Source organism: Aricia agestis, chromosome Z (genome assembly GCF_905147365.1).
Source record: "Aricia agestis chromosome Z, ilAriAges1.1, whole genome shotgun sequence".
In the NCBI taxonomy this organism is placed as follows: Eukaryota; Metazoa; Arthropoda; class Insecta; order Lepidoptera; family Lycaenidae; genus Aricia; species Aricia agestis.
Genome location: NC_056428.1, coordinates 12230482 through 12254210, shown reverse-complemented (window position 1 = coordinate 12254210; position 23729 = coordinate 12230482). Strand labels below are relative to the sequence as shown.

The 23729-nt window shown below is 35.0% G+C and overlaps 1 protein-coding gene across 2 annotated transcripts in view; it reads right to left on the bottom strand.

The window, feature by feature from the left end:
* The window catches only part of LOC121738733 (protein phosphatase 1 regulatory subunit 16A), a 47037-nt gene extending 29905 nt beyond the window's left edge, over positions 1 to 17132 (bottom strand). For both annotated transcript variants that reach the window (XM_042130962.1, XM_042130963.1), the window contains exons 1-2: positions 16905 to 17132; positions 15793 to 15884 (exon numbers count right to left, since the gene is read on the bottom strand). In XM_042130962.1, the coding sequence (XP_041986896.1) occupies positions 15793 to 15872 (80 nt within the window). In that variant the 5' untranslated portion in view covers positions 15873 to 15884; positions 16905 to 17132. The remainder of the gene's footprint in view (positions 1 to 15792; positions 15885 to 16904) is intronic.
* Between the last annotated feature and the right edge of the window lie 6597 nt (positions 17133 to 23729).

Genomic DNA, 23729 nt, shown 5'->3' with positions numbered 1-23729 from the left:
TGCCACCATCACCATAATACTTACGAATATGAAAGACGAATATAAAATATTATAATCATATTTAGTTCTACAAGTTCCTAATCGTTAAGTACAACTTTAACACAGCCAATAATAAGTGGCTAACTTTGGCTTTTTATGATCTATATTCTATCGTCTCGTAGTCACAGGAATAAAATATAATAAAACATCCATCGACACAGATATATCTGACATATATCACCATCCAAACTCATAACACGATAAACTAGATCAGATAACGACTGATAAGTGAGGCTGCCGGCACTTATCAGCAGGCGTAATCGCCGCTTGTTAACACCGGATTATAGCCTGTATCGTAAGAGGATTATGAATATCTTAACACCCCGCACCGAAACCCTGGACTCTGGAGGATTAGGAAACCTGTAGGATATGGCTGTGATTTTTCACTGACTTCCAAAAAGAAGGAGGTTATATTATGTTATGCAGCATTATTGTTTAGCTTTGAGAAGATCGTTGATGTCATGTTCCTTACATTACTATCTAACATACAAAAAATATAATTAATATTATACTTACATTGAAGATAGACATAAAGGAAATAATCTAATATGGTTTTACTTAAGGTAGTGGAAAATTATAGTATGTGGTATAAAATAATCTTTACGAATACCTTTGTTGTGTACATGTCTCATTCATGTGATGTTTTCTATTGTTTTGTGCACAATCAAGTACGCTAGAATTTAAAGCAGATTTCCAATTTATAAAAGTTAACTTTATAAATTCCAGATAGCGCAGTATTACAAAATATAGACGTCGTAATTCCAAAAACTAATCTTTTGCATAAAAAATAAGCATTTCTCTACTTTCTTTTCCTAGCCAGTCTTATCACAATTTAAATAGGCGTGAAATATGATAAGAATATTTCAACAGGACAAGGATTCTGACAGGTTTCCAAGCCGCTGTCAGTCTCAAGTCCCGATAATGTTCAAAGGAAACCTAGCGGAAATTAAGACGTCCTTCGAAAATACTGCCTAAAATTTTATTTGTCCCATTTATAATTCTATTTATTTATTCAATAAATAATATAGTGTTTTTAATTATCATTAAACTAACGAAAAGTAAAGTCGCTTGCATATTAGTATATGAATGCTGACATGTAGCAGAATATGCGATGGATTTTGGTGCAATTTGTTTTAAATGGTGGTGGTTTTGTTTTGGTGTACCTGTTTCACTACTTTTTGATAAAGTGCCGAATAGGCTATTCACAACTTTTTTGGCAGATTCTCCATACTTCATCCGTCAAGTTAAGTGGTGGATAGCCTTATCAGGATGTGGTGAAACAGGCCCTAAGTCTATCAACTGTATCAAGTGGAAAATGTTTAAAAACACTTTTCATGTTTTTGTAGAATGAAATACAATCGCGAATATTATCTGGGGGCACGGCAGTGCCCCCGCCAAGTCGAGCAAAAAAGCGGCACGACCGTACCGTGATGGTACTACCATCCTTTTCTCAAACCAATTCAGGCTCTTTTTGACCCCCTATAACTTCATTGTGGAAAAACCAACAAGTCTGAATGTTCAGTTGCTAAGCAAGCATTGTATAAACACGGTATATTTGAAATTTCATTCAATTTGAACCAGTAGTTTAATAACTGTAACTTGTTAAAGTTTCTTAATTTTGTCACTGACTGACTGACTGACTGACTGACTGACCGATCACCAAAAGTCTAAGGTACTGAAACATTATTTTTAATATTAATCGATTTTTCGCAACATAATATTACCCAAGAGCCCGATTACCATCACTTTAACGCGTGCTCTGACGTCATAATAAACAAATGTGTGTCGAACACGCATTAAATTGGGCCTTTTAATGTCGGCGATAATGGACTTTTTATATGGGCAATAATTTATATGGGTATTTTAGCTAGGATACTTGAAAATATATATCTACCAGTAACACAGCAAGTAGCAACAATCTAGACCTTTTTCTTAATCAAGGTTATTTAAACTTTTATGGCATTTTACTACAAGCTACATGCTGTTTCGTTGTGCTCAATTTTTTTAACGGGCAAATGGCCCACCACACATTCCCACCACTGCAACTCCTGTGTCGCCAGGATCAACAGTGGTAACCAACCACGAAAAAGGTTTGACATGATCTCCGGGATCACCGAGGGACAAGCTAAATCTGTCTTGGGACCTGCAACGAAATTAATCAGAAGAAAGGTAGGAGGAGTAGGTGAAATCCAGTTTCCCTCCCCAAGCAATGCTCAAATTATATTGAGAAGTATGTGAGGACCAAGGTGCAGTACATAATTTAAAATGATATTGTTTCTATTTTTTAAATGCCGAGTGGCACCAACGGAGTACACAGGATTTTAAATCCACAATACGATACTAGTAGTAATCCTCGTACGAAATCGAATTCCGATTCGCAGGCAATGACGCTTCGAAATCGAATCGAAACCCATCGCAAATCGCACCTATTACGACGTCATGCATTCGACACAGTATCGACTATCGATATCGGTTGCATAATGCATTACCTACCTACTTAATGCATTTCTATCGAAGTATCGATTCTGAAGTCTGTTCAGTACCTATTTACCCCCCGTATTCTGTTATTTTATACAGAAAACTGGTATTCTTTAACACGTCGAACTACTGACATTATTGATTTTTCACCAATAGGGAATTTTCACATTTTTCTTGGATGAAAAGTATCTTCATACCCAGCAAAATCGTTTCAGCGGTTTGGTCGTGAAGAGATGACAGACAGACGGATACACTTTTGCATTTAGTATGGAATAGCGTAAAGGTTTCCTCAAATGTATACCGTAGTCCGTATAACACTGAATGCAGTATCAATATCAGTAACTTAGGCGACGCATTTTCATGGACAGCCCCCGCTCGTTAGTATTACATTACCGGTGGGCGAGCATTTCGTCATGGAGACATTTTGCATAAAAAATAGCAGCTAATACGCGACATTTCATGTAACTTAAGATACAATTTTAATCAAAACGTTGGCAAAAATATGAAACGCATGGTTTATATGTTTATTGAACAGTAAAATCTCACTATCACACAAGTATATTCTGTGGATAATATCTTGAATAACATAATATTTCGCTTCGCTTGGCGGGGGCACTACCGTGCACACAGATTATTCTATTTCGAAAAACATAATATGTCCCTTCGGCATCATGCATCCCACGGGGTATATCTTCTGCCTATATTAAATAAAAATGAATTTTCAATTTTGTTAGTGTCGGTTGAACTCGAGAACGGCTGGACCGATTTGGCTATTTTGGAAGTCCAGGGAAGGTTCATAAAGTGAGAATGTTTTGGGGTTAAAATTTAGGAACTTCACGGATATCTAGTAGATTTTAATAAAAGTATGTACATTCTTAATTACTAATTAGGTTCGGCTCGACTTGGCAAAGGCTACTACTATGCTCTCACCTCAGCAATCATCAACAGAAAGAAAGCTGACATGGTTACCATATCCAGTTCGCGTATTTAACTCCATTTGGACATAATAATATATTTACTCTGTTTTCCCATAGTTTTCACAAAGTCATGGTCAGATCCGTAATCAAACCCAACCTAATGTTGTAACCGACTCGTAAAAAGTTAATTAATCACAAAACCAATTTAGCCGTTTTAAACAATATACTTCGACACTGAGTTAATATTTCTTAATCAATATAATTATTGTTTAAACCAAGTTCAGGGTCAATCTTTTAGGAGATTAGTTAATTACTAATAACTAATAATGTTTTAATTGTAAAAATGATTGTCTGTCTGTCTGTTGAATTGTTTGATTGAATATGTTTGTTTTTTCACGCTTGGAACAGTGGAATCGATTTTGATAAAATCTGTTACAGAATAGGTACACAGATTCTGTACCAGATTCTTTGAGTTTCAGGAAAGTAAAAAATATAATTTTTATCTCGGTAAATATACAGTTGCCGTGGCAAAAGGAAACTCTTGTACAAAACGAGATACATAACAAACAACATAACTATACAAACTACAATATCTTCAATACCTATCTGAGCTTATCTCGATACAGTAATCTCTACGGAATATCCTTAGCTTCAATACATCAGGTTTATCTGTGACAGTTGATAACTCGTCTATTTCAATATTTCATAATCTAGGAAACGTATTACTTTTAAATTACATGATATCAAGTAGATATCGGTCCTATTACATTGTAACTGGATTTATATGTGTCCGCCTGAACGCGCGGCATGGCGGCTACACACCGAGACCACACAAGCAAATTGTATGTATGACATACTGCGCGCGTTCCCGCCGCTACGTTTTAATCCAGTCTAATGGAAAGACTAGTTTTACTGTAAATAACAACAGTTCAAATAGTATGAGCTATGTAGTCATTTTATACTTCGGAAGGGTGAGCATGAGTTCCTAACGACTGATCGTTTTATTGAACTCCGAATGTCAAAATTCAATTTACTAGAGATCGCCCAATGGTCGAAATTCGACCTTAGTTTCAACGACATAAGGACTACTACAGCTATATTTTGTAATAAATATTGACTTTATCATATTTTTTTTCAACTCTTGTCTCTGGGACTTAGCTGATCTCAGACTGGTCGTGTAAGCATTGTCTATTAATATATCAATAAAAAAAACTATTCAATTTGTCAACTTGTTGTCAACAGACTTTAACCATAAATAAAAGAGTATAATTAGTATGTATAGGCTTGTCACTCAAAAATCTGTCATTTCTCATGTGTGTGTGTGTGTTGTAGTGTGTGAATGTTTTATTTGTTAAAAAAAGTATGATAAAAGCCTAATTTCAAAATAATATTAGTTCGATGCACTCCTTCACCATATAAACTATAACTGTGCAAAATTTCATGCACCTACGTTTCCCCATTTTTCGTAAAAAGGGTTACAAAGTTTTTCATTCGCGTATTAATATTATGATGATAAGCTGTCAAAACTAGAACTTTTGACTCAAAAGTTTCTGACAGATCCCAAGCATTTGACGTTCGATATCGTGACGATCTCGTAGCTGTATATAGGTCATAGGAATTCATGCTCAGTTACTCAGGAAGGCGAAAGATAAAATCGTAAAGTCTTAAAAACAAAAAACATTCATTACACAATTTAATTAAGTACACTAATTAATTGTTAAATTTATTAACAACAGCACTTAGCGCCAGTGACACTTAAAATTTTAAATTGGAACATCGCTATCGTAATTATTAATTGAAAAATGGCGCTAAAATGAAAAGTGGGTCAAACATTTCTCTCAAACACTTTCGAGATACACTAACTATACTTTTACTCTCTACAGCAGCTCTACTCAACCTGCGGCCCGCCGAGTCTTTATCACTAGCTCGCGTGAAGTTAACGATAATTATTGTAAACCATTTCTATTTCGTAATAAAATTAGCGACAAGCCAGATCTGGATAAAGTTATGAAAATTCACAACAAAAAAAAATTGAATGATTATTGAGTAACATAAGTATTAGCTGTTATTTAATATTTTATTTGAGTTTATGACGTGTCGTTTGTCTCTGTCTGTCTGCCCGTCTGTCTGTATGTGTGTCTCCAGGCTGTAACTCAAGAACCGCTACAGCTAGATTTCCGCCATTTTTACAGATTGTGTTACATAATATCTGTTGCTGCTATAACAATATTTAAGGGGGCTCCCATACGACAAACTTGATTTTTTTGCTATTTTTTTCTCGATATTAATAACGGCAATACATAGGCACTTGAAATATTCAAGAAATACTCAGTTTTATTTGGAGGTACTTTAATAATTTATAATAAAATTTGAAATAAGTATTGAAATAATTAAGGATCCCATACAAAAAACACAATTTTCAGAATATTTTTGCTCAATTCCCTCCGGCTGTTCCGGTGGAACGGAACCCTTTTATTTAATATTAAGTAGCTAATTTTGAACAACGTCGTTCTTATTCCTTAATAATTTTAGTTGCGGCCCGCGACCGGCGACATTACAAGACTAAAACGTGTTTGTGGCCCAAATAAAAAAGGTTGAGTACCACTGCTCTACAGCACGGTAACGCCAAATCGATTTACTTATTACTCTAGTAAAAGCGTTGCGAAATCTTTACTTGCAGCGCGAAGATGCCAACCTTTTTTAGGATTTCGTACCCAAAGGGTAAAAACGGGACCCTATTACTAAGACTTCGTTGTCTGTCCGTCTGTCTGTCCCCAGGCTGTATCTCAAGAACCGCTATAGCTAGACTTCTGAAATTTTCACAGATTGTATATATCTGCTGCCGCTATAACAACAAATACTAAAAAAAAATATAAATTTTTAAGGGGGGCTTCCATACAAAAAACGTGGTTTTTTGGCCTTTTTTGCTCGTAATCAATAATGATAAGAGGTAGGCACTTGAAATTTTCACAAAGGCCTTAATTTATATATGCATACAGTGTACTTTAATAATTAATAATAATATTTAAATAAAATAAATAATAAAGGGGCCTCCCATACAAAAAAACATATTGCCAGGTCTTTTTTTTCTCTATAATGGTACGGAACCCTTCGTGCGCGAATCCGACTGGCACTTGGCCGATTCTTTTTTTTTTTTTTGTCTTGATACAAGGGTTGTTATGCTTACGCTGAATTTGAGAACATATTCCAGGGTATATTATATTAAAGATCTGGATCAAGAAAACCTTAAATGCATCATACACTTCTAGGAACGTTTATTAAACTGTTTTACTTTTACAGAAGACGTCAGATCTTAAGGGTACGACTAACACAAAATTGTTGATTTTATAATTCATTTTTATGCTTGAAAATAAGCCCCGAATTGTTTCATTTTTTAAACATAATACTACATTATATTTCCAAGAATTTGAGCGAAAACACGATATCTTAAAATTTTCTCTGCTTATAGAAAAAATCAAAAAGATGCATCTAATTTTCACGAATTTTTCATAATAAATATTGGCATAATTATTGTGCATTAAACTCTACGAATAATAAAAACTAAGGAATCGTAACTCCCATACTGTTACCATTTTAAATTTGATTCCTTTTGATCTGCGTTATAACGTCAGCCTAGTACCGCTCAAGGTCACCTAAGTATTGCAAATATATTGAAATGTGTACCTAAGGTACACTTTTTTGACAAGTATTGTGGAGCATGTTTTTTGACGGAGTTACTTTTCCTTAGTTTTTATTATTATTCGTAGATTAAACTATGTTAATATTTTAACACGTTGTATAAAAATTAAAATTCTATCACTGAGACACTGACCTGGCGGATTTCGTATATTTATCGAGTCGTCGTTCTTTTTCACCTGACATATGTAAGACGGCCGTGAGTGTGAAGAGAGAAAGACGCGATGTTTGATTTTTTCGGTTAGTCGCCCTCTTAATATTATTATTATACTAAAATAGCAGCTTGTACTCAGTTGCCAAGTCTTACATAACTGTTAATAAGGTAATTAAGGAAGTTGGATTTAAAGTAGCAATAAAGATCATGAGAAATTAAGCATAAGCTTCTACTTCTCTATAGGTCGCGTACCTATCTACAGGGTGTAACAAAAACAAGTGATAATAATTTAGGGTGTGTACGTGTTCCCTGTAGAGAGTTCTCTGTGAAAGTAGCAGCGCTTAAAGACCAAAAAAAATACCCTAAAGTATTATCACTTGTTTTTGTTACACCCTGTATATATTAATACGTGAGCCAAAAACTTTGTATCCCTTTTGACGAAAAATGGGGAAACGTAGGTGAATGAAATTTTACACAGTTATAGTTTATATGGTGAGGGAGTGTATCGAACTAATATTATTTTGAAATTATGCTTTTATCATACATTTTTTTAACAAATAAAACATTACACACACTACAACACACACACATGAGAAATGACAGATTTTTGAGTGACAAGCCTATACGAATTATATTCTTTTATTTATGGTTGGAGTCTGTTGACAACAAGTTGACAAATTGAAAATGGATTATAGTTTTTTTTTATTGAATCTTAGATAATATTAGACAATGCTTACACGGCCAGTCTGAGATGAGCTAAGTCCCAGAGACAAGAGTTGAAATAAAAATGTGATAAAGTCAATATTAATATTTTTTACAAAATATAGGTAGTAGTCCTAATGTCGTTGAAACTAAGGTCGAATTTCGACCATTGGGCGATCTCTAGTAAAGTATAAACACATAAGTAGAAATTGAGCCAAAAAATCAAATAACGTTACGTATTTCCTGCAAGAAGTAACGTAATAATGTCTATCTGTGGCTCAACATGATACAGTTCTAAAAGGTACGGAGAAATATTCGAAAGGAGTGTATAACGTTCATAAGGTTAGCGAAAATTATAGGATGACAGCGCCCAAAAATACTCTAGGACCACCTAGATAAACTTCAGGTTTTACCTCTTAGATATAAAATAAGGGGGCTAAAGAGCAAAGGTCGGTTTTTAGTTATCTAGATGTCCATTACGCATATTGTACGCAGTCAGTGATGGATAATTTTATCTATGTGTATATAACTTTTTTTAATGAAATAAGGGGGCAAACGAGCAAACGGGTCACCTGATGGAAAGTAACTACCGTCGCCCATGGTCACTCGCAACATTAGAAGCGATGGAGGTGCGTTGCCGGGCTTTGAAGAGAGAATACGCTCTCTTCTTGAAGGTTTGCAGGTTGTATTGGTCCGGACTCTGGAAATACTGCCGGTGACAGTTCGTTCCAGACTTTTACAGTGCGGGCAGAAAGTTACGCGAAAAACGCACGGTGGAAAACTGCCACTTATCAAGGTGATGAGGATGGTATATTTTTTAGTTATGAAATACGTTACAAATACTCAACTATCAAAATATGTAGGTATGCGGTAACTGTTTAGCCTAAGAAAATTAAGCCGAAAATGGACGATCAGCGGAAATAATTCGTGTAGTTTTGAAAATCGCTACAGTTATTCCTTGAGATATCCAGATAAACATATCGAAAATCCCCAAGGGTGGGGGGTGAGCTAAAGGTGTAGGGGGGGGTCAAAGGACCCTTTTTTTAGATTTTAGCTCATAAGTCTAAAACCTGCACAAATAGCGTAACGGTTACTTCTACGAAAACATTCTACATAAAATTTCCTTTAAATTTGATCCTATAATTTTTTTTGTATGGTCGATACTTTAGAAGTTACAGAGTGTTCAACTTTATATAGGTATAAAAAATGAGACGGTTTTATAAATAAAATAAAATTGGTATGTTTTCAAAATGTATTCAAAACTAGAAAATAATAATTACACAGTCTTAATTAAATCAATAATTTTCTTCTACTACATCATCATCATCTTCACTTTCTATATCTACCAAATCTACAGGTACGCCATTTGTACACGAACCCAAGCAGCCGTTGCATACTAGACTGCACGTGATACCAGCTTTTCGGCATCCACAATTACCAGTGCAATCACTTTTGCAGCGACAAAATATTGACTTCAGCACGGTGTCAGGAGCTGGAGGATCATGAATGGTAACAGGCTCGAGGTTTCCATCAGCTCCTCGCTTCCATCCCCACATTTCAGGAGGCAGTGCGTTACCTAACCACTCTTGTACTTGGTGGAACACTCGGAATGAGTGAAATTTTGCTGATCCTTTTGTAGGTGGGAGAGAGGAAAGATCTGGTTTGGATTTGGTGCTGGATTTGACAAAAACTGAGTATCGATGTCTGTTAAGATCAAGCTGATCAGTGGCTGCACGATACATCGTCAAAAACATCCTTTCTCCTGACTCTGCTATTTCTTCAGATGTTGATGTTGGATTGTAGAAGATGGCGGCAATATCCTTGATTTTTGGTTTTTGATCAAATAGCTTAACAACTGACACTTTGCCTTTCCTGTAAATAGCTGAAGTTGTGTCGCGCCAGGTAAGAAAGGAAAGAGAAGCATTTGCACTGCTTACGTATAGCGTCGTCCCTATCGCTCGTAGCTCTTCGATATTAGGCACACATACAAAACGTGTGGAAAGAGTGACTAGCATGGAATTAGTAAGAACTTCGTACAGCTGGAAAGCTTACTGTGCATTAAGCATGCGACGAGCGAGAGGTCATTAATCTTGGTCTGTCCCTTTCAAAGTAGTGTAACCATGCTTCTTGCCTATGTGTAAATCTTAAGACATTTTAAAAGAAAATCGCACAACTGAGAAGCTCAGTTTAATAACAATTATTGAAATTAAATAATATTAAACTGAAGCAGGAAAGCGCAGTAAACATGTCGTTTATATAATATTTATGCCTTATTTTATCGTTTTCTACGAAAAATGCTTTTTTCAATTTACTACCAATGTATTATCGTATATTTTACATGGCAATTGTGCGAAAGGGACAAACCAAGAAAATCGATTTCTCGCTCGTGCTCGCTACTATAAGGAGCTATTAGTTAATAAAAATAATACTTTAGCACATGGAAGTAAGGTTCATTTTAATATTTCAAAATGATGAAGTAAGCCTTCCAGCTGTATAGTACTTCCTAATTCCATGGTGACTAGTCTAACGTTTTGTAATAATAGCAGCTAGGACAAATAATTATCTGTGAATAGCAGGTATTTGAATCAGAATAAGTTGTTTTCTTAGTCTCGGACGTTCGATGCGTGTTATTTTCGAGATTCGCACTTTTGAGGAATTTGACCCCCCCTGTAGTTCCTAAAGTATCGACTGTACAAAAAAATTTATAGGACATAATTTAGAGGAAATTTTATGTAGAAAATTTTCCTAGAAGTAACCGTAATGCTATTTGTGCAGGTTTTTTACTTATGAGCAAAAACCTAAAAAAAGGGTCCTTTGACCCCCCCCTACACTCTTAGCTCACCCCCCACCCTTGAGGACTTTTGACATGTTCATCTGGATATCACAAGGAATAACTGTAGCGATTTTCAAAACTACACGAAATATTTCCGCTGATTTTATTAATTTGATCGTACTAGTTGTGCTTAAAAAGTGTGACGGAATCCGGATTTAAATACTCAAAGCACTTGAATGTATTTATAGCAATCTAATCTCTGAGACACGACCGCTATTGTATTGAGGATGATATTGTTCACGTTTATTTAAAACAGTGGTTCTTAACCTTTTAGTCATGAGGGACCATCTTACCTTTTTGTCTTGCCGGGGACCCACCAGTTGGTTTACCTAAATTAAGGGTTCTTTGATAAAGAAAACAAGAACAACTTTATAATTAGCACTCATTTTTTAATTTGGCAAAAATCTAAAAGTTAAAGATTTTAATTTATTGAGATTTTCGTGACTACATACTGTTTACTAATTTCTGAATTCTCACATATTATAAGGATGGCTTCGCGGACCACTTATAATACTTTCATGGATGAGGGACCACCAGTGGACTGCGGACCATCGGTTAAGAACCACTGATTTAAAATCTACTATGTAGTTGATAGCCGCAACTCCGTTGCGCCAAAACTCATTTATCGCACCGGAATCGTACAATTTTCCGGAATAAAAATTACCGTATGTCCTTTCCCGGGACTCAAAGTTACATAAGTATACCATGAGTATACCAAACCCATGTTACCCATGCCTAGCAAAATCGGCACAACGGTTTGGGCGTGAAGGAGTATCAAGTAACAGACAGTCTGTCTGTATGTTACTTCTTCACGACAAGACACAATTTCGCATTTATAATGTTAGTATGGAAGTATGTGTGGCGGTACCCACAATTCGCCTAACATTCCTACATCGCGCTATCGAAGTTTTCTGAGCGCGTCAGTATATATACGACATCTGAAATGTATCACGTGGGCTTCGGCCTGACCGGGCATACCACCTCGCTCGGTCGGAAGATCTTCCTTTGGCCACCACGCACATATTCCCACATATGGATACTAAAATTGAATATTTTAATGTCCGTCTGTTAACTCTTCAGTCTTCACCCTTAAACCAACTAATTTACATGAATATGCAGATATTTTAAGCCCTAGGAAAGGGCACTGGATATTTTCAATATGCATGGTTACTGGATCATAAGAAATTTAAAAAAACCGGCCAAGTGTGTGTCGGGCCACGCGTACTGAGTAATCCGTAGTAGTAGTTTATTTTTATTTTTGTATGTACAATGAATGTACATTTATAACGTGTTTTACACTACTAACAACATCATCTCAGTTACTTTCAAAGGAATTTGAACGAAAAGTTCCTTTATACTTCGCCGAATACATTTTTTTTGAGAATCGGGTTCTTGTATTCTTCGACACTAGTCTTCGTCAACGAATGTGTTAGTTAATTGTGGGTGTACCATGTGTATCGGGGTTAGCAAAGCATTATTGATGACAATTACGAAGGAAGAAGCGAAAGTTTACCTTATTGTTCAATCGAGGAACATTAAGTTAAATACTGCATCGTTTCTATGATAGCTATCCATAATTCCATAAGTTGTTAACATTTAAAGATCCTGTCAGGGGTAAAATAAAATTGAGTATTATAGCTTCCTGAAAGTTGTGTAGTTATTAGGTTCTCTTTAATTTTTTGGATAATATTATATTATAGGTTTCTATCACAATTTAATATTGAATGTTCATTCTAGTGCTAACATTGTAAGTTTGATCTTATATAAGCGTTTTTTTTAATGCAATAAGGGGGCAAACGAGCAAACGGGTCACCTGATGGAAAGCAACTTCCGTCGCCCATGGACACTCGCAGCATCAGATGAGCTGTAGGTACGTTGCCGGCCTTTTAAGAGGGAATAAGGTAATAGGGGAGGGTAAAGAAGGGAATAGGGGAGGGTAGGGAGGGAAATAGGGGAGGGTAGGGGATCGGGCCTCCGGTAAACTCACTCACTCGGCGAAACACAGCGCAAGCACTGTTTCACGCCGGTTTTCTGTGAGCCCGTGGTATTTCTCCGGTCGAGCCGGCCCATTCGAGCCAAGCATGGCTCTCCCAATTGGACCTAATAAGGACTAAATCAAGTCTAGATACCTGAAGCTGAAAAGCTCTTGGAACCGGACACATCCTGACACCGGCTGCCTATTAATACAGACAGCTATCGATAGACAGCCACACTTCTTCAGTTCCTATCTCACTCTGATACATACCGAATAAGCATATAGGCGCTTACATAATTAGTTATAATAATGACCTAACGATAGGCGATTTTTTGCAAGACTTTACGCCTGATATGATCCAAATTTTTTAATCTAACACATTCCATATTGTATCTATCTCGTTCTATGTAAGGCGAACAGGTTGCGAAGGCTCCTCAGATGCGAGGACTAGATTACATTCCGCTAACCTACACCTATTGTGAACCCACCTTGGCACTCTTCGTAACAATAATAAGACAAGTTCATAATTCGCACGCGTATTACATGCAAGCAAGTTTGAATAGTCTTTAAATATTTTATTCGTTATTGTGTTGCTGTCTGTTGTCTTATGGGGTCTTTCATAAATTGCGTAAAAAAAATTTTGTAGCTTGTAGCTTTATCTATATTAAAAGCTTTCGCCTCCGCGCGTTCTCTCTCTTTTCTTCCCCCGAATTTCATGTAAGATTTTGCTGAAGAATTGTGACATCTGCTTAGACCTGAAGGGAGATTTGCTGAGATTCTGCTTGAAACCCTCTACATTCTACTCTACGGTCTATCGGATTGTCTCACGTAGCATATGGACGCTATCTGGTACAATTTGAGAACGCAATCTACGGCGTACGTTCCGAGATCGACAAAATAATGCAAAAAGAAATATGCATCAATTTTCTGAATACAACTTACAGTATCGACGAGTCAGAAGAAAGCTTTTTCGGATTTCGCCACTTTGGAATGCCGTAAACAAACAAATAAACATTCGACATCGATGAAACCAGATGGCGATTTTTAAAATAAAAAATCACAAAGTTTACTCACTTTTCACATCAAAGTACACAAACTCAACGCTTCACGAGTCTCAAATTATAAACTCGTGTCCTTTTCGTCCTTTTTCCATTTTTAACCTCACCAAATATAGCTCAACTAAATATAGATCGTGTGACCAAAGTTTTTAGAGGTTTTTATTAAATTAGCGACAGCCTGACGTCGCTGATGCTAATCTTTGGGTCAATGCCGTAGGAACGTTACCGCTCTAGTGATAACCTATTCTTCAAGGTTATTATTTCTCTCGAATACCTGTTTCGTTAAAATCTGGTAAGATAAGTCACTTTAGAATTCGCGCATTGATGATATTGAAGGAAAAGTTATCGAGTTATCTATGCTAAATAGGAGAGGAAGGTTTGTCAAGTTATTTGTAATGAGTCTATACGTGGGAGAGCCATGCTTCGGCACGAATGGGCCGGCTCGACCGGAGAAATACCACGTTCTCACAGAAAACCGTCGTGAAACAGCGCAAGCGCTGATTCGCCGAGTGAGTGAGTTTACCGGAGGCCCAATCCCCTACCCTATTCCCTTCCCTACCCTCCCCTATTCCCTTCCCTTCTCTACCCTCCCTATTCTCTTCCCTTTCCTTCCATACCCTCCCCTATTACCCTGTTCCCTCTTAAAAGGCCGGCAACGCACTTGCAGCTCTTCTGATGCTGCGAGTATCCATGGGCGACGGAAGTTGCTTTCCATCAGGTGACCCGTTTGCTCGTTTGCCTCCTTTATATCATAAAAAAAAATTTGAAAAAAAAACCGAAACAACTGGCCTTATTTTGATTTAATTTAGCACAGATCACAGACGTAAAAAAAGAGATATACATAATTATATACCATGGAGGAGAACATGGGCTACTTCTTAATTAAAATAATTGAGATAGTGTAGGTTTGGAGTCGTGAGGAAGTTGCAGTTACTAACATTTCATGTAAGATAGTACTACCTAGATACTGCTTTCGCCAAAAAATTCTTGGTAAAATCGAGATAAATTAAGAATTTCATTCACAACTGGGGATTTCAAAAGGGAAAGTATTTTGAGTCATGTCACCACTTGCGTTTGTTAGTCATAAAATTGCGAGAACCCTATGTTACTTAAAATTTATTTATACTTATAAATTTTAAATAGTTTTTTAGTAGTGTTAACAATTTTAAAGCCAAAACTCTCACTTTTTAAAAAATAACTAAATATTAAGTATAAAAACTCTACAGCAAATTGAGTTAATAGCCAAAGTATCGATTAAATGTGAATATTGACAAAATAATACCAGCAGCTGTAATAAATTATGACATACAACACCAGTGTTGTGATTTTATTGCTTCCCGGGCAGTTATTGTGTAATACACTGCAATTCAGGTTTTCATCAATGCCTTTTTGTTAATTAAAAATGTCATACAATTTGTAATATTATGTGAATCTTTTTTAATAGTAACTGTTTGATTAGAGTAGTATAATACTAAAGAACTAATTATTATAAAATTCTAATAAGAAACATTTTAAGACTGAAAATTTGCTGTGTTCCTCTAAATGTTTTTCTTACTACATTATACCCTAATATTTGGACCAGAAGGCCTACTACGAAACTGTTTTGAGACTCAAACAATCGGACGAGAATGCCGCATCCTGCTCTAACAACGTCATTTCACGTTTGTTAGACTAGGACGCGGCATTCTCGTCCGATTGTTTGAGTCTCAAAACAGTTTCATGGTACAAGGCCAGATTACTATAAAAAATATTTTATAAAATATTTCTTTAAAATTTTTATTTTTTTGCATTTTACAAAACACAATTGAAAGTTGATTGCTATAAAAAGTAATCAACTTTCAATTGTGTTTTGTCTGTTAACAGTTAGTTTCTTAAGTCTACTCAGGGTAGACTTACCTGTCCTTGTTTCTAAAGCAATAAGTTTCTAAATGCGTGCCTACCTTCTGGCCAGGTGAAGTCTCTCCTGCGTGGTGAGGTGCTCCACCTGCGCCATCTCCGCCACCAGGTCCGCATGCTCCATTCTTGTTCCTCACTGAAATATCACAACAAAGTGGACAATAATCAACCTGATTACTCTCCTATGGCGAAAGAATAGTAACAACTTTGGAAACCTGCTATAGTGTTCAACTATACTTTTTTTGTATGGCATGGGAAAGACAAAAAATTGCCAATAGCTGTGTGTTTGCATGTTTGTCACAACTATTTAAAGAATTGTCAATTAACGTTTCAACTCCCAAGTGGCCACATGTGGCCGCGTGAACAATAGATTTCCAAGAATCTGCCATCGAACCTAACTAGGTTTAAACTTTTGATTCTACAACATAAGTTTTTGTATATTATATATTTTAGTGGGTAATATCAGGCTGTGACTGGTGTAAGATTAAAGAGTTATTTTTTATTAAATTAGCTACACAAATTACCTATTTGTGTAGCTAATTTAATTTAGTTTTAGGTTCTTGGTCTCTAAGCCTTTATTTTTAAGCTTGCAATAATTACTAATACTTATAAAACACATTATATTACATAATAACATTACATATTTGTCTGGTATTTTATATAAATAAGTAACAGGAAATAAATATTATGGCATGAGCAATAACAACATACTTTCACAAGATTTAGTTCTAATTGTCCATTGTATATGATGTAACCCGACAGGGAATCTCTGTTACGATTACAATCTTTATTTATTACACTGATTCAACAAATAATTATCATAACAATGACGACTACAGAAGAAAAATCTAAATACCTACTTCTTCTATTGATAGGTGCATGATAAGATAAATATATTGAAAATTACATTTTATTTGTGTTATCTATTGATATGTAGCGGATTATTTGATGAAACTTTTAATCGAAACTTTGTAGTTTTACCATTCTTCTAGCATTTTATCATTTTGTTGTAAACAACAATTTTTAATAAGACTGGTTTCAAGAGAACACATTATTTGAAAGTTATGAATTTTTTCCTAATGCCACGACGTACAAGTTTAAAAGTGGGTGCTTATCGAGTTAATGAATTATTAATATTAATCCGAAAATCACTTACCGCTATAAATTAATACTACAAAGCAAAAGTATGTTTCATTTTCAAAAGTTTGCGTCGAACAGTTCACACAGATGTAGCAAAATTGCCGAGTATGTCCTTTACAATATTATCACCACACACTTTATCCCATGCACAAACATAAGCGGTTACGCGTCATTTTCCGTTATTTTTCATGAAAATTGTAAAAAAGAAGAAAAACTACAATACAAGCATACGGATGGCGAGCGAACAACCGACAACAGACTAAAAATGGATGTTTGATAATTTGACATTGACGTGTAAACATCACCTGACTTCCAGTCCTGTCATTTACTTATTAAAAAAAAAGATGAAAATTGAAATCACTGCTACAATTTTAATTAAAAAAAAATATTATATTTGAAATATTGTTTTTATTTTAAAGCAGTGTCTATTTAAAGCATAAACACTCTATAATTATAAATATTTTCTGTAAACCTAATTCTTAAAATTAATGTATCTTAAAAGTTTACTGGCGCCATCTACTAGTTGGAATAACAAACCATAAAGTCCATTTCACATGAAAGTTCAACATAGTGTACTAGATGGCACTGTAATACAGTTTTGTGAGCGTTTTTATTTTTATAATTCAATACTAGCTGTTGCCCGCGACTTCGTCCGCGTGGACTTCAGTTTATAGCGCGCGATGTTAACAAAATTGGTGTCAAAAGCTTTTATAAGAAAACCCTGGTACCCCTTAAATCAATACAGCTGTGCAGTGTGCACACAATAAGTATTTCATTTTTTTATATTAAACTTTATATTTTATGCCAAATTTTAAAGCTTATTTAGCCCCCCATTACACAACTTTACCAATAAACTATTTATCATTGATAGGTTTAAGGTTACGTCACTGCACAGATAAAGTACTGAGTTATTTAATACCGTAGAATAGACATAACAATCGAAAAAAATTGAAACTTAAATGTATGATGATACCACCTCTTATAGAAAGATTTTTGAGCAAGCGTCAGCGCGATGTAGAAGACGCACGGCGCCATCTATTATGAATTGTTGGAACTAACTTAATTTGAACAAATTTACGCATTTTCACCCCCTTACAACCCTTTTTTCCAGTAAAAAGTAGCCTATGTCATTTCTCAGGCTTAAGACTATCTGTATACAAAATTTCATTACAATCGGTTCGGTAGTTTTGGCGTTTGGCGTGAAAGCGAGACTGACAGACAGACAGACAGACAGACAGAGATACTTTCGCATTTATAATATTAGTATGGATTATTAATAATATTCAAAAAATTAATATAGAATTAAGGCGCAGAGCGCGGACCTTGCTATACTAGATCTGTGAGTTTAGTACTGTTGTAAACGAAGAAGGCACTGATCTCCATTATACAAGTACGCTGGAATATATGTCTATGATACGCACTTTTTTTTGTACCATTTGAAGTGGAATCAGCGCCCCCATTACTAGGACAGAGAACTAAATTTGACGTAACCATTGGTAACCATGTATTTATTTTAATATATACTAGTACCTAATCTGTGATTTAATTCTCTATGGCATAATCACGGGCATAATCGTTCGAATTGTTTTCGTGTTTTTAAAGGGTTTGTTTTACGCGATTATGTAATATACAGGGTGTAACAAAAATAAGTGATAATACTTTAGGGTGTGTACGTGTTCCTTGTAGAGAGTTCACTGTTAAAGTAGCAGCGCTGAAAGACCAAAAATTTTTTTCATTCATTCAGTTCATGGTTAAACTATGAAAGGGTGTATGTTATGTAAAACACGGTACATAAAGGGATGTGGGGTTACATTTCACAAGTAAGTGATTTTAACAGCTCATTTCTACGATATTAAACTTTTATTGATATTATAGGCACTTAAAAATGTGGCACTAATCTTATTAGACCGTATTCACCACATATTTACCTTTGTTTTACCGATTTTTGATAGTGCTGTAGTTTTCTGTCGATAAAACTTATCGATATCTATAATAAATAATAATTGTACTCAAATCTCCGATAACCGATTTTTATTATCAAATACATATTAAGCTCTTTAAATAATTGGCAGGTTTCCGTCTGACGAAGGAAGACTGGAATTATGGTTGAAAAAAATTAAAAAGCCTGGTTGGCGTCCGAAAATTGCTACTACCGCTTGCCGTTACTATTTGAAGTGTACAAACGTCCTCTGTGAAAATACAAGGCGCAAAACTACCATTTGATCGTGATTATGTTTGGAAAATTTATTTCAGCGTCTACTCTTTCTTAACAGACTGTAACTGTGTAACGGTAACTAATAAAATATAATGTTATAGTATCGCACATATATTTTTATTATTTATAAATACCTTACCTATTTCACCCCAATAAAAAAATGTATTCAAACGTTCCATATTTATTTATGGATCGCGATCCAATTAGTTAATTTCCCTCGCACTTCTGCAATCAGCGCCAAAATGGCGAAAATCAAATGAGATAAAGTAAATCGATAAAAATTGGCTTGCTAGATCCATAAATAAATAAGGAACTTTTATACGAGTATTATTACTAGATTTTCCGCGCGGCTTCTCCCACGTAAATATCTAATTACAAAGACAAATTGGTCCACAAAAAATAGCCTATATAATACTTCACGTTATACACTCCCCCGCTTTTTCCACATTTTCCTCTATTTCTTAGCTCCTATTAGTCTCAGCGTGATAAAATATATAAAATGGGCTGTCTAACACTGAAATAATTGTTCAAATTGGACCAGCAGTTCCTGAGATTAGAGCGTTCAAACAAACAAACTCTTCCACTTTATAATATAATATGATGAGATTAGTTAGGGTCTAATCACACAGAACATTTATTCAGCTTTGTTCAGCTTTAATACGTTACAATGTTGCACTACTTTGATAATATTAGAAATAAAATTAGAAAATACAATTCAACAAAGTTTTCGTTAGAAGCTTGTCTTCAGTTTTGTTTTTAGTTTTTCGTAGTGCTAACTGCTAAAAATAAATGGATTATAGATAGGTACTGCTACTTCACGTTATCTACGTATGAAACCGTTGTTAATTTATTACGCCTATCTAAATTACGGAGAGGAAGTCTGTAATCTTTAATACAAATATGTAGCGTTTGTATTATTCAATTCAATATTTTTGTCCAAATGGTCGACATTATCTGAATCTGGAAACATTTCATCGATAATAGAAAAGACAGTTGTACATCACTAGTATTAGTTCCAAATACTCCCACTACTGCTATCAGCGACAATATGGCGACATGATGGCGAGTTGGCGACTTTCAAACGTCATTTTTACGTCAAATTTAGTTCCTATCCCAATAATGTGGGAGCTGATTCCGCTTCAAATAGGCACAAAAAATAGCTGTCATTTCAAAGGGTATCATCAGTCCACCGTACTTGTATAATGGAGGTCAGTGGAAGAAGGTTACGTATTTCCATAACACATTATAATACCAGCAGCTCCCTTTTTATTAGATTACTTTACTATAAGTAATATTTTAATGATGAGATTGACAAAAATGTAGCTTACGTAAAATATAATGTAAGGCGAGCGAGGGCTGAGCTTGACTATGACAAAATTGAAAATACCCGACACAAAAATATACAACTCCACACCCTACCGTTAGGTAGGCCGTGTTATTTTTTAACATGAAAAAAAAGGTTGGGGACCACTGCACTGGTCTAAGAGCCCGACGCCGAAAGGCCGACGCCTTTTACTATATTTTGTCAGAGACCCCGAATAATAAGTGTGGTCCGGTCCCAAATTTGCTGTAGACATAGACAATAGGCGTTTTTATATTAGCCAACCCGGTACAGGTGCCGGGGAAGCAAAAATTTTCCGCGCCGTTAAGTGACAACTGACTGACGCCGCGCCGGCGGCGTCGCCGGGGTGACAATTAGTGACAACTAACAAGCTTCGGTTCCCATTCGGTGCCGGACCGACAAAACTGCATGACGTGTTGTATTATGTGTATGAATTATTGTATTTGTGTGCGGTGTGCGTGTGCGACACCGATGCCACGTAGTGGAAAAACGAAGCCCAGCGGCGGATAGTGCCGGTGCACTGCACCGTGCCGGTCGGCTAATGGAAAAACGGCCATTGCGTTGTAGGATTTAGGAAATAACACACCAAAATAATTTCAAGAACCTTTATTTCAAAGAATTTTACACAATCTATTGTACTACAGTTGTAACTATATAACTTACTTTAAATATAAATATTAGATGTACAATGTTCTGCGGTAATTTTCTACGCTAGGCACTATAATGTTATTATTCAATTGACACACCATATATTATTTTAAGCTTGAACTGGGAACGTTAATTTAAAGATTATATAGGACATGTTACTAGCCTTACTGATTCGAAAAATAATTTAATACTTACCTATTGCAATTCCGAATTTGTATATCGAATTTCTCGAAAATATTAATAAAACTTAGTTAATTTTAATTTCTAAATCATAATTATATCTGATTTTTTCCTGATTAAAATAAGAAGTTAATTCCTACTTAAGTTTAACTTAATAAGGTAGCTTATGTAGGTACTTGTATAGGTAGTAGTAGCCAATAGGTAGGTATAATAAATTGTTATTACTTATATTAAGTATGCCTTTTTTAAGTTTGCATTGGTGATTGGAATACGATCTTGCTTTTTGTTCCCAAGCTTTTTTATAACCATAATTCTTTCCTCTATAAGTAGTTAAAAAAAATCATTTGAGTGTAGGTATTTAATTGGCCTTTAATCCCAATAATTTATTCTTTATAGACTATAGTAAAACTTTATCTTCAAATTTTACTACATTTTCGATAAGTACTTAAATTTAACTAGTTATATTAGGTAACTAGTTAAGTTTAATTTTAACCCGTTAACATAAAAGCGCTTGTTATATTTTTACGTCTTCTATTTACAGTTTCTTTTACATTTTATACAGCCATCAAACACTTATGTTATAAACGCTAGTGAGTGCTAAAAATCACAAGCCTAAATCTATTGTCACTTTTTAACATTTTATTCTACGTTAAAACGATTACTTACAGGCTACAGCTAATAACCTTAGTACTTATTTACATTATCACAACTCGGTGACCAACAATTTTTACTATTTGGTTTAAATAAAATTAGCTAAACCCTACATTACGTCTGAAAACAGCTAGGTAACTTTTAAATAAATAATTAAATTTTAATATTATAATTTATAATTTTGCTAAAGCAAAATACACAAACCATTTAATAATAACTGTTCTGTGACCACTTACTTCCTATGGTTTTTAGGAGTTTTTATAGCAATTTTAAATCATAAAGTTTTTGATGAGCCAATCAAACCCTTTATTTAATGCCGCGGCCGCACATGCGTCTATCATACGAAACTTCGTGCTATGATAATGAGACGATACTATACCATATGTACCCATAGCTGGGCATTAACCCTCCGTGCACCACGTGAGTAAAAGTTACACCATGCACCACGTGGGGTTTGTCAAACCCCAAGACTTATCTGGGCAAGTAATGAGTAATTTGTATTTATTTGTTCATTTTATTTCAAATAACTGTTTTTTGTCTATTTAATTGTAATATAAAACGATACTTAATGAGATAACTCCCATTTTCAATCCTCTACATCCAAAAATGAAAATTCAGTAATCTTTTACCAATTAAAACATAGACTCTTTTTTAGTGATCTCCCACAATTGAAAACTTACCTTTTATTTCCCGTGCTGCTTTAAAATTTTAAAACTAACTATATAAGGAATACAAAATTAATAATATTAATTTAATATAATCAGTCTACACGATATTCAGGCAAGTTGAAATCAGTACATTTTTTACAATGAAAGTGGGCACGGTATGTGTAAGCAAATAGGTCTATTATTGTGCTCACAACCGTATTTGAGTTTTTAATTTATCTTTTTGATACAATCTGGATACTTCTCTATTGATCTTGATAATTTTTCTGGTGGTCCAGGGGCTGCTTTGTCGAGAAATTGGTGAAACCGCTTCAATAACCTCTTAGTATCCATGGTTTATATCTTTGTGATTTTTAAAATCTTCTTCTATGAAAGTCATACTTAATTTGTTCATAAACCTGTCCACGAATGCTTATAAAGTCGAAATTAATTCAAATATGCAAGAAAAATAGATTTTTTCACATTTCACAATTAGGGTTGCCACCTTTTTTTTTTGCAAATAAAGTACATCGGCTACTTTAGGTGAGAAAAAAAACGTACACAGTATAAAAATAAAGTACAATTTATAAAATTATCAGTAAGCATAAATAAAAATCAATTCTGTACTTTGTTAGTTTCTTTAAAACTCGAGAACGGATGAACCGCTTTGGCTTATTTTGGTTTTGAAACATTCGTCGAAGCCCAGGGAGGGTATATGTTGGGAGATAGGTGATAAGAGGTTCATCGGGTCATCTAGTTTGAAATAAAGTATTTTTGCGTACTTTATTATTTTCGTAAAGTACAAAGTACAATTGCCTGAAATAACGTACAATACTTTATAATAAAGTACGGGTGGCAACCCTATTCACAATACTCAGTCTATACAACTTTTTAACAACGTCCTGAACTACGTGGGGTTTGTGGGACCCCAGCACACTTTGTGTATGTCTGTTCGTTGCATTGGTGAAGAAAATCCTAAACTACTGCCGCCGAACGGTATGGCAATGTCTTAACTCCAGCTATATAGAGCGTCAAAAAAATCACACGATTATTAAAAAAGTTATGAAAATTTTTGTACGTCTGGGGTTTGTCAGACCCCACGTGGTGCACGGAGGGTTAACTCGTTAATCCAGATAAACCATAAACCAACAGGTTTTGTAA